This window comes from Atractosteus spatula, chromosome 25 (genome assembly GCF_055471065.1).
Source record: "Atractosteus spatula isolate fAtrSpa1 chromosome 25, fAtrSpa1.hap1, whole genome shotgun sequence".
In the NCBI taxonomy this organism is placed as follows: Eukaryota; Metazoa; Chordata; class Actinopteri; order Semionotiformes; family Lepisosteidae; genus Atractosteus; species Atractosteus spatula.
Window position 1 is genome coordinate 6281888 of NC_142730.1, and position 15447 is coordinate 6297334.

Here is a 15447-nt window from a genome sequence, read left to right on the forward strand (position 1 = left end):
TAAAACCAAGAATTAAAAAGAAACAACATTTTATCTACAACCATGCAAACCCTCCGGGGGAATTACCACCTCACAAAACGACCACAACAAGCAGAAGTCTATAAACAACACAGAACATTGTTTTTGGAAACCTTTATTTCTTTTGTCGTTAACACCACCCATCCACTACTGGAGAGGAGGATCTCGGCAAACCAGAGCCTTTCGCAGTATTGAAGGCCTGGAAAGGAGACCAGTCCTTATCAAAGCACATTGGCCATGTTATTAAAATTTAACTATAAAACCTGAATAGATCAGACCCAATAAATCTATCCCAAAGCTAATGACTGTTTTGTCCCAGGAAAGTCAGGAATGAGCACTGAATACACTTTGGGAGGAACGACAACACCCAATAAAAACGTGTTTAGGAGTGTTTACAGGCATAAGAAGTAAGGCACACTGTCTCAACTCGCTTGGCCAAGACTTGACAGAGGATGAGGAAATCAGGAGGCCCTTGGAGAGAGGGGAGTTAACAGGGGCGAAGTGGGACAGGTGGAGGGGGGCTGCAGAAAGGCAAGGACTGTGGTAGTTGTAGTTTTGCAGGAAGTCACATGACAGAGGAGTCACGCTTTCAGGAAGTGACATCACGGAGGGTGACTAGAGCAGCATAGGTGAAGAAGAACTTGGCTGTTTTCATCCCTCTCGAGAGTTCCTTAAAATCACCACCGATCGCTGGCCTCGTGCCCAATCCGAGGACTGCAACTGAGAAACTACCACTAACAAGCTGTGTGTGACTGTCTAAACGCTATTTAATAGAAAACAAATTCCCGATTCCTGCTCCTGCTACTCCGAGCAACTCTCCAGCCTCAGCTGGATTCTTTCAGGCAAGCCAGAGTCTGTGAAATGATCTGCAAAGAGAAATAAGGCTTTATTTTACTTATCAGGTTGAGTTTCAGATGTTTTGTTTTCTCTTGTGTTCAGTGAAGTATATAAAGAATTGTATTTAATATATAGTAAGTACTACAGCAGTGTTGTATTTAGAGATGTAATCTAGTTACAAGAAATAAATATATAATATAATGGTAAATAATAATAAGCAATTAGGTATGCTATTTTACCCATACATACTGTATTTACTGTGCTAATTTTCTCTGTCGTTTTCGAAACGTATCTATCCCTAAGGAGATCCAAGCTTTGACTTTTTATACACAAAATGTGGAATTAGGAGTCACAGAAATGTCAAGAATTTGACATTAGAGTTCTGCCCCCTTCAGATGGTGTTGACATTAAATTATGGATTTAATATCCATAATTCACAGAAAAATCATTCACAACCAAAATCATACCCAAAATTTATAGTGACTGTGAGTTACACACTACCAGAAGCCAGAAGGCTGCTCCTTATATGATTTCAGGGGAGGCTGAACTGTTTTTTTCTGTTTTGTATGATATAATTTCATGACTTCAGCTGCAAAAAACAAAGTGTAGCCATGAGCTAGCTGTTGTTCACAAAACAGTGCGACACCAGCGTGTGACACCATAGTGGTGTCAGGAGAGAATGATCCAGAGCCCCCAGTTTGAAAATCAGTTATCTACCTCTATACTCGTTAATTTACCTGCTGCAAATTCCCGAATATCTTCAGGTCTCTTTAAGAAGACTTCTCTGCGACACAAAAGGGGAAAACACATTTTTATGTGCACATTTTATCACATTTATGTAATACTAGTTGCTAAACTGCCATGCTACAGGTAATTAATATTGTTTCTAACCTTAAAAAGCCACTCAGTAGGAGGTCCACCTCAGGATGTGATCTTAAATACTTCTCATTCTCAATTCTCGTTTTGATCTATTAATGAGGAGGAAAAGATAAAATAAACACAAGTTACATAAGGTTCTATTCATTTTGAATACGTAAATCCAGCATATCCAGCAGCCATGTCACCCTGACACTCCCAGCAGGTAGCTCACTGAAGCTCAGCTGTGAGCCTGGCCAGTACCTGGAGGGGAGACTCCTGGGAAAGCTGAGGCTGCTGCTGGAAGTGTTAGTGGGGCCAGCAGGGGGCGCTCACCCTGCGGTCCTAATGCCCCAGTATAGTGACGTGGAGACTATACTGTAAAAAAAGCGCTGTCCTTTGGATGAGATGTAAAACTGAGGTCCTGACTCTTGGTGGTCATTAAAAATCCCAGGGCGTTATTCCAAATTTCCCCCCGGCTTTCACCAGTCATAGCCTCCTAATAGTCCCTGTCACTGAACTGGCCTCATCGCTCTGCTCTCCTCCCCACTGAGAGCTGGTGTGTGGGGAGAGTACTGGCGCATCATCCAGGTGGGGCTGCACACTGGTGGTGGCGGAGGGGATCCCCATTACCTGTAAAGCACTCAGTGGAGTGTCCAGAGCAGAGCTATAAAAATGTATGGAATCAATCACATTAATTAAATTCAAGCTCTCTCTGTCGACAGCGTTTTATCTTTAGCTTAGTTGCTGAAGGAACGAATTTGACTTCATGGGATTTTGGTAGGAAGACTACTCTGTGGAATTTCATAGAGCAAGGAAGTGTACTTCCACGGACCCTTAACAGATGAAGGAGCAGCAGAATCAAAAGCCTTGCAAAATGTGAGCAGTGCTCGCCCATCTTTCATCAAGGTATGGAGCTGAGAAGGGTTACGAAGAGGGCGCTGGAGTTTTTAAGTGAACGTGAAAGATATATTTCTCCCGTTTGCCGCGCAGTTTATGAAGCTCACGATAATCCTTCGCGATAAAAGGATATATTTAGGCGAATGTTTCGTGTTTACCGTTCCGTTGACCCGTTTTGTTTTTTTACCTTGAACTTCCGGAGTTTCGCCTGCTGCTCGGGGCTCAGGGCGCCGATGTCGAGCTGCTCCATTCCGCTCTGCTCCGCCATGTTGCTCCGCTGCTCACACGCACAGCTCCGGTCGCCATAGCAACGGTTTCCGCTGGCAACCGAACTGCCCAGTAAGGGTGGAGAGGCCTTGGTCGACGATCAAGAGAAGACAAAGTTGTTTTTCCAAAATGTTTTTTTTACTGCGTTTAAATCTGAAAGTGCAAGACCGCAAATGTCTGAATTTAATTTCGACAGGTAGAGGACAGTAAATTATAATACAGCGACAGAGGCAATGAGAAGAATCCTCACAAATACAGGAATTAAAACCTGTGTAGTTTCTCAGCATGCGTACTAAAAAGTGTTAGTTTATATATTTTCTGGAGAGCTAGTCAGTGCATTTGCAGGGCTGTCTTATCCTGGTGCTGGTGGACTGGTCAGTATGTCTCCAGGGCTGTCCAATCCTGTAGTGGTCAGTGTGTCTGTAGGCCTGTCCAGTCCTGGTCCTGGAAAGTCAGTCAGAGTGTCTACCATGTTGTCCAGTCCTGGTCTTGGAGGGTCAGTGTGTTGCCTCAGTCAGCTCACTAGTAGCTTAATTAGACCAATAAAACACCTTCAACCAATTCCACAGGTATTGCTGTTTTTATTTTTTTATTTTACATAGTATTTAAAAACATTTTCAAAAGGGCTTGTAAAAAGTAAAACAAAAAAACAGTTAAAACAGAAAAAAGCAATAGAAATAGGTGGTAACAAAATTAGCGCAAAGTAACAGAAGCTTTTAGAATGTAGTAAAACATTAAAACAAACAAACCAATTAAATACACCTGCAGACACAGTGCCCCCTGCAGGCTCTATATAACGTCCGCTTGTCAGTAGTCCTACACTTCTAAATGACAGGAACAACTACAGCACTGACACACGCCGTCTCTCCGCACCAAACGGCCCACTTGGAATGTATTGATAAGGACCAGGACCAGGACCAGGACTGGACAGGCCTACAGACACACTGACCACTACAGGATTGGATAAGGTCTAAGACAAATGTGACACAGACCCAAGGGAAAATGCTCACAAAAACAAAATCCCATAATTATCCTTTGTTAAAAGCATCCCCTAGTGGGCGTCTCTCCACTGAAGTGTGGGGTTGGCTGCATTCCACATGCAAACCTCTTTCCTTCTAACTAGATGACACGACCCCCTCCAACCAGCTGAATAAGCTTGGCTGCCACACACATCCTGTTGTGTTATTTCTGCATTCATAATTAAATCTCACAAATACATATAATTGACTATATGTATACAATATATTCAAATATTTAATGATATTCAAATAATGTGGAGATATATATATATATTTAAAAGTTTATCACACAGGTTTTCCACCTTCCTGACATCAGGAGCTGGGAAGCCCTGTTCTACAGGTTCACAGTGAGCCTGTCTTTCCTAGAAAAACAGGGTGTACAACCATGACTTACATCTATAGATAATATTAATATACATTCAAAGATACAACATAAGTTCCAACAATAGTGCAGTGTAAACAGCACTTTAGGGTGCTGGGGTCTCTTCCTCAGCCCACGGAGAGAACGGGGGGGGGGGAGGTTACAGAGAACAGCGATGCAAATGAAAAAAGAGCCCGCACCCATTTTCATGTGCTATTTACAGTACAACAAAATAGGTCTCCAGTCCTATTCCTGGCAATGCATAATCCAGTTACCATGAATTACCCGTTACTAAAAACTGGCAGCTGGTGAAGTTATTGATTCATTCAGCAATGGGGTGTGTTAATCAAGGGAGCTCTGAATATTGATAACTGTTTCATTCCAAAAGACCTCTTATAGTTATTGCATTTAACTGATCATCTCAACCATTCTGCTCCAGGTCTATAGAGGCTGATGAGCTTCCTGGTGAGCTATTATACATGATGGATTAGGGTCTACCCAGGAACAGGCTGGAGATACCAATTTAAAAGCACATTATAAAAAGAACAGAAAACAATATAGCACAATACAAACTAAGAGTTGACAGGGTTTTGGAATACAACGATTCTGCGAAATCCTAATCCTAAACGTTTACTATAGAAAAAGAAGGCTGTTTCTGCTCCCCACAGCAACATGAACTCTTCTTGGTCCCTTAAAATTCACAAAAACCACTTAAACATCCTTTTTTCAACCCAATCTTGTGACAAACCATTTTCCACCAGATCGGAATCGGAAGGATGAGGAAGGAGACAATACCAATCTGTGCTTTTAGCATTCATCTTCAAACTTTATATAAAGCTATATAAGCGCATACGTATCGTGAACCGTAAACCTTGTTCTGGTTAGTGCCAGCTGTACCCCGATGATGAGCACCGATGAAGGGGTGAAACGGCTGTTTTTGTCTGCCAACACTGACTTAGACGAAGTGCAGCATTACACTTTGGTTCCGGTTATTCTAGTGTTGTCATATATCATTTCATTCTTTCTCATATCGTACAGCAGCTCTATACTGTTAATGCACCTCGTTACCCTGAAAGGTGTTATTAGTATGATATCTAGTAGAATTTTATCTCTTGATATTTCTAATATAGATAATAAACAATATAACACTATATATTAATTGATTATCCTGTATTGTTTTTGTCAACAAGGTACTGATTCGGAATCACTGCCAGGTCAGCATCAATTATCAATTATCCTCTGTGGCATTTCCTTGGCACTTCCACAGTGCCAAGCATTTCTATGCAAAAGGAATTTTTTGGGAGTTGCACGCAGGCATGTTTAAATATGCATAAAGACAGTGCCTTGCAGTATTGCATCATGTTGGGGAAAAAAAGTGGATGGCACAATTCTGGTGAATCCCAGAGGAAAACCTGTTTTGAGTTCCCCAAGAATCTGAAAATGTACTCTTCAGCAGGATAAAGACCCACCGCATACAACCACACTGCACTGGCCCAAACAATAAGTGATGAATGACCTTAGGCAGGGGCTGGAAGAGGTTCACTCACTCGCTTGCTAGACCTGTCTCGCGTTCCTCGTCTGTTGAACCGCTGGTTTGAAAGCTGCGGTTAACAGCCTTCAGCTCGGTTTCATCTCGCTCTGCTCTTCCTCGGGCAGACCGGATCACGAACAAGCGACCGTTAGATTTGCAGATGTCGAGCCCCTACTGCACGCCCCTGTCCATAAATAGGGTTTCAAGTACTGAAACTGTTGGCTTAATACTTATACAATTGGCAAATTTATTTTAGATATCTTTTTCATTTTTATACATCTTTTTTTTGCAGGTTTTGCTAATAAATACACCCGTGTTTAGCTTGATCATTACCGTTTTCAACACAAAAAAAAAAAATCAGCATTTTATATGTTATTTAATTACACAATTAATTGTGACATTGTTGGTGGGGGTGGTGCATATTTTTCGTAAGGCCCTGGATATATAAAAATAGCCTACTTCAAATCATTTATATAAACATGGAGCTCTTCCACAGTTTCCTAAAAGCATACAACTGGAACACACTTACACCTGTAACTATAAATTACGCTGGTCTGGAGGAATAACGAGTTTGCATTCTCACATTTTCAGACCCTATCAATGCACGTGGTACTGTTCCATTTTGAACAAGCTCTCAAGTTTCAAAATGGAATATGGTCTTATTAGACATTGCATAAAGGAGCAATGTGTTAAATTGAATTAAGAGCAATTCCCCTCCAGCTTACATTATCTTGTAATCAGTTTACTTTTTAAAAGTTTTTCTCACCACTATACATCCATCCATTTTCGAACCACTTTATCCAATTCAGGGTTGTGGTGGGGCTGGGGTCTATCCTGGCTAGCACCAGGCGCAAGGTGGGGTAAACAAGGGAGACTGGACACCAGTCCATTGCAGGGTAGACACACACACACACACACACACACACACACATCGCACCCCAGGTCTGGAATTAAATCCAGGGCAATAACATATAGTATATATACAGTACCTATTGCCTCTAATATATATATATAAACTTATTGTATATTTCTTTCTTGATATATTGTTTTTCCTCATTTCATTTTTCAATCCTTCAGATTCTGTTTTCCCCCCCCCCCCTCAGTTTTAAAAAAAGCTTTGAAAGTTTCTACTTTCTCCCTAAAAAATGAGTTCAGGTTGCTGTGAGAGATCAGCTCAGCTAAAGGCTTAAAAAGAAAGATGTTAAAATGCCCACAGCCCATGTTCAAAATAAACATCCAGTAAAAGAAAAGAAAGAAGGGACAGTATTTCACAGACTGTCCCTCTGCTTTGCGCCTCCATGGCGGCAGAGGCAGTTTAATGTCTTTGTTCTCTTCTCCTCTCCTGTCCTTAGTTCATCCATCAGAGAACTGCTGTCGGAAAAACAGAGATACAGGAGATACAGCTTTCCGTCTAACTCTCCCTGCACATCAACACTGATCACCGCGGCTCCATGCAGTAATAGGACTGCTACAGCACCCAATTAAAACAAAACTCAACGAGCTTCACCGAATTAAAAAAAAAAGGGACAAAACTGAACCTTTCAAATTAAGGGTGTTAAAAAAAAACCATTTGGAATGTTACAAGAAAGGGTGTGTGTTAAAACACAACAGAGACTTGAGGGCTTGCAAACTGAACACTGTCAAACACACCAGTTAAAAAGACACATCTGGCTCACCGTGATGAAAGGGAGTAAGTGTGGGGGCAACTTTCGTTTTTTTTTTAACACATTTGACAAAAAAACAAAAACAAACGAACATGAAATGGAATTGACCATTACTGATTTAAACAACTGTCCCTGGCCTCAGGAAATCAAATCCGCCAGTGACAGTGGAGAGATTAACTCTAGGACGAATATCACGAAAAGGTGGGCACTTCCTGGGGAGCTATGCCTGTGGCATCAATCTCTACATTGAAAAGGAGCAGAAATCACCTTCCTGAGAATGGTGTATGGCAGTATATTAAGAAAAATGCAGGCCAACTATCTAGGAGGGAGAACAGGATGGCACTGACCGAGATTTACCTCTTTGTCTCCCCAGGAACCTCTTCATCAAAAAGACACCAAAGATGATGATGATGACGATGATGAAAAGAGCAAGAATACAGCCGATGATGATGCCAACTGTCCAATCCCATTCAGAAGGAGAAGAGTTGGAATCACAGAGGAGAGAAAGGCCATGTTTTTATTTAAGCATTTTTAATCACAATTCACACTTTCAGAACATAAGCTGTGCTATGACGATATAGGTCATTAATGGTCATTTTAGCCCCAAGAGTAGCAGCAGTAGTAACAGCAGCCACAACATACATGACATGACAATACTTGTGACAGCGGAAAGACAGAGCTACAGTAGGGGCTCGACATCTGCAAATCTAACGGTCGCTCGTTCGCGATCCGGTCTGCCCGAGGAAGAGCAGAGCGAGATGAAACCGAGCTGAAGGCTGTTAACCGCAGCTTTCAAACCAGCGGTTCAACAGACGAGGAACGCGACACGGGTCTAGCGAGCGAGCGAGCGAGTGAACCTCTTCCAGCCCCTGCCTAAGTACCCACTGCCCAGCATGCGCATCTCAGCATGGTCTTGTTTTTCTAGTGCAGTGAACGCTCCAGGTTCTGTGTCAGCAGTGCGGGAATGACAGGCTGGAGACGAATTTACAGTCCCTCTGATAGTTTTATTGCCCGTTTAATTACAGTGGGTGTGGGGGTGCTCATCACGAAGGCAGAGAGGGCAGCGGCTGGAAGCAGAGAAGGGATTCGTGTTTATTTTCAATGTATTGCTACAGGTCTGTAATTACGGTTGCTTCTTTTACTTGATTAGGGTTCTTTAAATAAACTTGAAGTCAATGGATTATTCCTTTAATTATAAGTCATATAAGTATATAAGAGTCATCAATGTCTTTTAACCTTACATACTAGATACATTATGCCATGGTATAGGAGTGGGCTTGGCTATACAGCACGTGAAGTTTTCTATTCGTGATAGTTCTCCACACCGGACCCTTGCGAGTGTCGAGACCCTACTGTATAAACGCCGAATAAGAAGTGGAAGGATTTTGGAACTCACAGTTGGGACTGTCACCAGCGCTCCTGCCAGAGTCAGTTGAATTGGAGCCTGTAAACAAAAGAGATCACGCTCAGTCTTCATCCCTCCAGCACAACTCCCCTTCCTAGAAATCTGGAACCTTCCCAGAAATTATAAAGCCCCAGCCTTCCTAAGCTGTCAGCAACAGGAACAACATCAGCAAGGCAGGGTCTTGTATCCTCCTTTCTTGCAAACACAACCTGTCAGCTCACAGGATTTTGCATGTTTAAGCAGGTTTCATTATGTGAATGTTTTAGGAACATTTCTAAAACAAGAAACACAAAATGGAAAGCACCAGAAGAGGTCTAGAAGAAGGCCCCGTCATTTTTTGTCAATTGCAAATTGGTGGACATTTGAAAAAATAAAAATGTGATTTTTTAAAAATACTTGTCTGTAACAAAAATCCATACAGGTGGCTGATTGGTCGATTTTCCCCACTGTAATATAACCAGTGTGGAAGAGGAATCAGGGCTATAGACAGACACTGTAACCATAGTGCCAGGAACATAGGGAAAAGTTTCTTAAAGGCTTTCACTTACTTATGAAGGTCACATTTCCAAAACCCTGCATTTAAAGAATAAAAACTACAGTTAGCCACAGCTACAACAAAAAAACTTGCACAATGGTAATATACTGTATACTACAATCACAATTCACAGGCCACTGGACCAGGAGCCTAACCACAAACTCTCACCTATAATGTTATTGGCACAAAGTGGTACATAGAACAAGACTGGATGGTCGTTACTCTGTGTGCATTCACTTAATGGACTGTTGAGTGGCACACCCACTGCAAAGATGGATGATTGTGTCAGCAAAGGCACTTGCTCAAAGCACAGATTGGGCACTATTTTCCAGAGACCACTAGTTTTACTCAAGACCAGGTCAGACTGTAACCCTACAGTCCAGAGATCACTGGTCCAGTCTGGGTCACACTGTAACCCTACAGTCCAGAGATCGCCGGTCCAGTCTGGGTCACACTGTAACCCTACAGTCCAGAGATCGCCGGTCCAGTCTGGGTCACACTGTAACCCTACAGTCCAGAGATCACCGGTCCAGTCTGGGTCACACTGTAACCCCACAGTCCACAGATCACCGGTCCAGTCTGGGTCACACTGTAACCCCACAGTCCAGAGATCACCGGTCCAGTCTGGGTCACACTGTAACCCCACAGTCCAGAGATCACCGGTCCAGTCTGGGCCGGGTCACACTGTAACCCTACAGTCCAGAGATCACCGGTCCAGTCTGGGCCGGGTCACACTGTAACCCTACAGTCCAGAGATCACCGGTCCGGTCTGGGTCACACTGTAACCCTACAGTCCAGAGATCACCGGTCCAGTCTGGGCCGGGTCACACTGTAACCCTACAGTCCAGAGATCGCCGGTCCAGTCTGGGCCGGGTCATGCTGTAGCCCTACAGTTAAATACACTGTGCAGCGGAAAGAAGACAAACAGAGGAGAGAGATGGAGGGACAGGCAGAGTGAGAAACCTACCGTGTGTAAACAATCCTGGAGGAATGTCAGAAAGGGCTCACAGTACTTGCTGATCAGACTGTTGTTCGTCACATTTTTGACAGGATCTATGAATACAGGACCTTGGGGTGTGTAGTGTGCCACCACTGTATTCTGGAAAACAGTGGAACACATGCCAAAGTACAGCAGGTATACTAAACAAAAAGCAAGTATACAAGAAATACACAGTTGCACAGCACTCACTAAAACAGGCAGCAAGACGTATTTCTCACAAACCTTTCAGGTTTATGGTGTGTTAGCAGCCTTCTTTAGAACAGAGGTATTATACTATTGGACTAGAAAGGCCTGTCCATTTCAGGACATTGTGAAACCAGCTCCATAACTTATAATCAGCAGAATCAACAACAAAGGAAATGGCTGGAACAAAATTTTGGAATGGACTGGACTCAAGGGGACTTTTCAATGCTGTGAAATGACACGAGCTTATTAGTATTTGTTCCCAGAATTCAAAGCAGCTGCGTGCTCTTAACCACCATGATCCTGGAGGGTTCCTTGTAAGAAATGTGTACACTCGCTCACCTGGGCGGTCACGCTGGCGAGACCTTATGCTAACCTGGACTTTTTACACAAAAAAGGCAGAATTAGCTGCTCCTTCAGACAGTTCTGCCGCCTCTGCACTGTGAAAGGGCAAAAGCATATTAATAGTCCTTCCCATAATAAACACAGAAACATTATGCTGGAAACGCGCAGATCAAAGTGCTACAGCTGTTTCATGATATGACAAACAGAACTGCTTGACTAAACTTATAAATAGTAGAATTAAAAGCCTGTTTACACAGCTCTATTCCCAGCACAGTGAAACCGTCATTAGCAGTTTGAGTCAGAATACAAGTAGGCAGGTACTGTATGTAGAGTGATGCATAAATGCGCACCTGCAGGCAGGTATGCAGGTAGGCTGACAGGGAGGCAGGTATGCAGACAGGCACTCAGGCATGAGGATGGAGATTTTGATTAAGATCTGACCTCTGTATTTTCTCCTTCCCCAAAAGAAAGACAGATAAGGAAACTCACTCCTAGTGTCCACTGAGTTTCGCAGGTATCATTTGTTGCCAGGGCAACCACGTTCTCGGGCAATTCGTATAGATAGCCAAGGCCAGTCCGGATGGTGGGACACAGGCAGTTGGTCTTGAGTTTCATGGCTTGGAAGACACTGGCTGTGGCAAGAGAGAAAAGAGCAAGTCAATCCATCCATATCCCAATTTAATCCCATCACAGGAAAGTAAGGACCAGGCAGTGTGAATGACTGGTTAATGACACAGGCACAGTTTGACATTAAAATGCATTAAAAGCCCCAAGTTTAAGAAAATAAGATCATAAGAAACATTTCAAAGGAGAGGAGGCCATCCAAACCCTCCATCCCATTTGTTAGATAGCACATAGCACATAGCACATAGCACATAGCACATAGCACATAGCACATAGCACATAGCACATAGCACATAGCACATAGCACATAGCTTTCCTGCTTGTTCCAGACACCCACAACTCTTTATGTAAAGAAGTGTCTCCTCATTTCTGATGTCAGATTCCATTGAAGCAAAGCAGGTAATAATAATAAAATAATAATAATAATAATAATAATAATAATAATTGCTTACACTTATATAGTGCTTTTCTGGACACTCCACTTAAAGCACTTTACAGGTAATGGTGATCCCCTCCACCAGCACCAGTGTGCAGCCCCCACCTGGATGATGCGCCAGTACGCTCCCCACACACCAGCTCTCAGAGGGAAGGAGAGCAGAGGGATGAAGCCAGTTCAGAGATGGGGGTTATTAGGAGGCCCTGACTGGTGAAGGCCAGGAGGGAATGCGGCCAGGACACCGGGATAACACCCCTAGTCTTTTCAAGAAACACCCTGGGATTTTTAATGACCACAGAGAGTCAGGACCTCGGTGTTATGTCTCATCCGAAGAACGGCACCTTTCAACAGTATAGTGTCCCCGTCACTATACTGGGGCATTAGGAGCCACACAGACCGCAGGGTGAGCGCCCCCTGCTGGCCCCACTAACACCTCTTCCAGCAGCAGCCTCAGCTTTCCCAGGAACAGGGACAGACCAGGCTCACACCTGCTGAGCTCCAGTGTGGCTGCCAGCTGGGAGTGTCAGGGTGATACAGCTGCTGGCAGGTAAGACAGATGTGGCTGCCCTCTACACAAGCAAGCCGTAAAATCCACATGGGCATTCTAGCACAGGTAATACCAATACACTAGCTCAACATCATATGATAATGAATTAATTATATAGCACATGTATAGACTGTGCCTGCTCTGCTGTGCAGCTCTCATAGCCTCTCCCTCAAAACTAAAACGGCTCAGCCACAATAGCACTTTTGGTGCAAGGTGTTTCTTAATAGTGCCCCCCACCCAACATATTCCAACAACTGTACAAATAATAAAAAGCACATACAGTGATGGTTAAAAAAAAAAACCCAAAATCTCCAAGACAACACAGCTGCACTTCAGACAACACTACTCAGCCACACCCTCACCCTCCTCTGACCGTGCTGCTGGTAGCCCCTCCACCTTCGGCCAAGAAATCACGACACACAGCCAGATAACGTAAGACACTGACAATACGAATAAAACAGACAAAGTTTAAATTTGTACGTTTTCTATATCACCTTAAAAGTGAAGTTGTGGGGGGGAGTGGGCGGTGCGATATGTTAATAAACACGTTCGCGTGTCAGAACACGAACATTGAAAATGGCGACAATGTGTCCCAGAGATATCCCTGCGGACCCGCCCCAACTAATTTGGCGTTTGAACTCATTACGTCAGGTCACAACAGTAGTCGCATGGCTCCTCAATCTACACAGCGCTGTATCAGGCCGGACAGCGTAGTGTTCCTCAACTTTATTACCTCTCTTGCTGATGCAATATCGTATTTACCATCGCACGACGGATTAAATGAAACCTCCACCTTGTACGTATGGTAGCTGGGGCTCGGCGGATTTACTGATCCGGAATCAAGGTCCCCTCAGTAAGCTTATGTATCAGAAAGCCATTATCAATACGGATTTTAATACTGCATCACAACACAACCAAAAGTGTAAAGGAGCTGTTAAAAGTTATGGACCAGGGCCTCGAGTTCCAATCTAAGTTACTTTTAACAGTAAAAGGGTCCATCAAAGTTACTTTTAACAGTAAAAGGTGCGATAAAAACCAAACAGACCGATGACTACATTATCTCCCGAGTTGTCAAATTCTGAGAAAATCTTTATATATATATAAGAAACAAGACTCTGCACACTCGGCTGCACAGATAAATCCAAACGAGGAAGACCTTGACATTTCCCCCCCCCACGTTTTTAAATATTTTAAAACGAATCCCATTTCCCGTATCAGCGCAAAGTTCTGAACCACCTGAGACTTAAAAGTAACCAAATCGCATCGGTTACTATGCTGTACCCTCCTACAAAAAAAATCCTTTGTTTTCGTGTTTGTTTCTTACCGGTATATACACAAATTTTTTTTTTACATTTTCCCTTTTCTTTAAGGTTAAGAAGTGTTTATAATGGCTACCGGAAGCCGTCAACATTTGCATGTTTTTACTTTCACGCACTCCGGCCATATTAGATCTGACCTTGAAATAAATCAGGTTTCACGGGTGCTGCCGGATTATCGATACAAGGGCCACCGCAGCTCCTTTTTCTGCAGCCCCCATGTCGCATTAAACCTGGAAATTCCCCTCAGGCCTAGTAAGCGAAAGCTAAATATTTATACGTCACCCTTGATCGCTTGTTTCTGACAACACAGGGGAACCGGAGTGATATGTATAGGTCATTGTTAAATTACCAGCTAATTTTCTAAAGAATAATGTTGTTTTCTCACACATACCTGTACACGACCAACACCAGCTGTTGTTATCTGCAATTCTGGTTCAAGGAGGAAGTACAATTCCCTTCTTCATCCCTCCTTCAAGGCGGGACAGGAAGTATGTAATAAAATTGAACATGAATACCGTACAGTACATTCATCACTCACTCCTATGAAGAGATTATCGCGATTAGAGGCGAGGATCACGCAAAATATTGGAAACACCCTCATAAAAGCCTGCAAACAAAGTTCTGGTAAAATATTCTCCATGTGCTAATAAAATAAACTACCTGTTCAAGGCCAAACTGGGGCAACAAAATAATGACACATCAGAGATGACCAAATCACAGCAAAATCCGAACAACACTTCCTCGCCCACTGGGACAAACACAATAATCTGCAATGCTCCAGGTCCCTAAAAAAACAAGACACTAGTGAAATATCTAACCATGGTGAGAAATAGCTGACCATGGCCATAGAAACTGGACACAAACAGACCTGCTGTCCAGAGAGGACAGGCTCAATGACCACTGGCGCACTGAGAAATACTTATACAAGCATTGTTCCCTGAAGCAATTAATCTAATAGTCATGCTTGGCCTCACCGGAGAAACTGTAGAGTAGAGTAGTGCTACTGCAACAGCCCTGCCACTTGTCAGTCAGGCCAATTGCTGTGGATACACAATTAGACAGGAAGCTTGCTTCACCTGTGAACAATTACTTCCCCTCCCCCATGTCAGGTGAATCAGGCAACTTAAGGTGTGTTCCGGCAGTGGTCTGTGCTCTGTAATAGTGTTTGCCCTGGATTCCTAAGACAGCGTTCTGCCTGCTATTAAAGGAAAGTGCTACATAAGTATAAGCAATTATTATTAAAGATGTTGTCTGCATTTTAGTGGTGATCTCTATGGAAGTGTATTGCTGTCATCAAGTAACAAAAAAAGTACTTCGCGTCCTGTCTTGTAATCACAAGAAAGTTTTCTTGATATTATGAGAAGGAACGTTGTCTCGTAATTATGAGGTAGTAAACTTATCTTGTAATTCTGACATTGCAAATGATCTTGTATTTAAGAGAGAGACCATTCACAGACTCTTTATGTAATGATCATGCAGTAGCACAATTGACATGCAATATCAATCCAGGGTTGTCATTCGCTGAATTCCTGTTTTAAGCAGTGGAAGTGATTTCACAGCGCACTCCTCCTTGTCCTCATAGTTACAGTGATTGTGTTCAT

At 43.1% G+C, this 15447-nt stretch overlaps 1 protein-coding gene across 14 annotated transcripts; it reads right to left on the reverse strand.

Annotated features, from left to right (window-relative positions):
• Positions 1–120: 120 nt before the first annotated feature.
• On the reverse strand, positions 121–14315 carry LOC148815247 (RIIa domain-containing protein 1-like). 14 transcript variants are annotated; one of them, XM_088905499.1, is made up of 10 exons: positions 14238–14315; positions 11410–11552; positions 10360–10491; positions 9406–9430; positions 8849–8896; positions 7810–7908; positions 2798–7159; positions 1747–1823; positions 1593–1639; positions 121–884 (listed from the first exon to the last, which is right to left on the reverse strand). In XM_088905499.1, exons 7-10 carry the CDS (start codon positions 2876–2878, stop codon positions 820–822), a joined length of 270 nt encoding a protein of 89 aa, XP_088761625.1. In that variant the 5' UTR covers positions 2879–7159; positions 7810–7908; positions 8849–8896; positions 9406–9430; positions 10360–10491; positions 11410–11552; positions 14238–14315; the 3' UTR covers positions 121–819. The 14 variants fall into 14 exon arrangements, with proteins under 14 accessions (XP_088761625.1, XP_088761621.1, XP_088761617.1 ...); XM_088905495.1 differs by lacking the exons at positions 121–884; positions 1593–1639; positions 1747–1823 and having other exon boundaries at positions 3439–7156; XM_088905491.1 differs by lacking the exons at positions 121–884; positions 1593–1639; positions 1747–1823 and having other exon boundaries at positions 3439–7159.
• Between the last annotated feature and the right edge of the window lie 1132 nt (positions 14316–15447).

Coding starts and splice junctions, on each gene's coding strand:
- LOC148815247 (XM_088905485.1), bottom strand. CDS start 11,535: ATGAAACTCAAGACCAACTGCCTGTGTCCCACCATCCGGACTGGCCTT. Junction 10,492..11,361: donor GGGAAGGAGAAAATACAGAG/GTCAGATCTTAA, acceptor ACTGTTTTCCAG/AATACAGTGGTGGCACACTA. Junction 7,909..8,848: donor CGCTGGTGACAGTCCCAACT/GTGAGTTCCAAA, acceptor GGGATTGGACAG/TTGGCATCATCATCGGCTGT.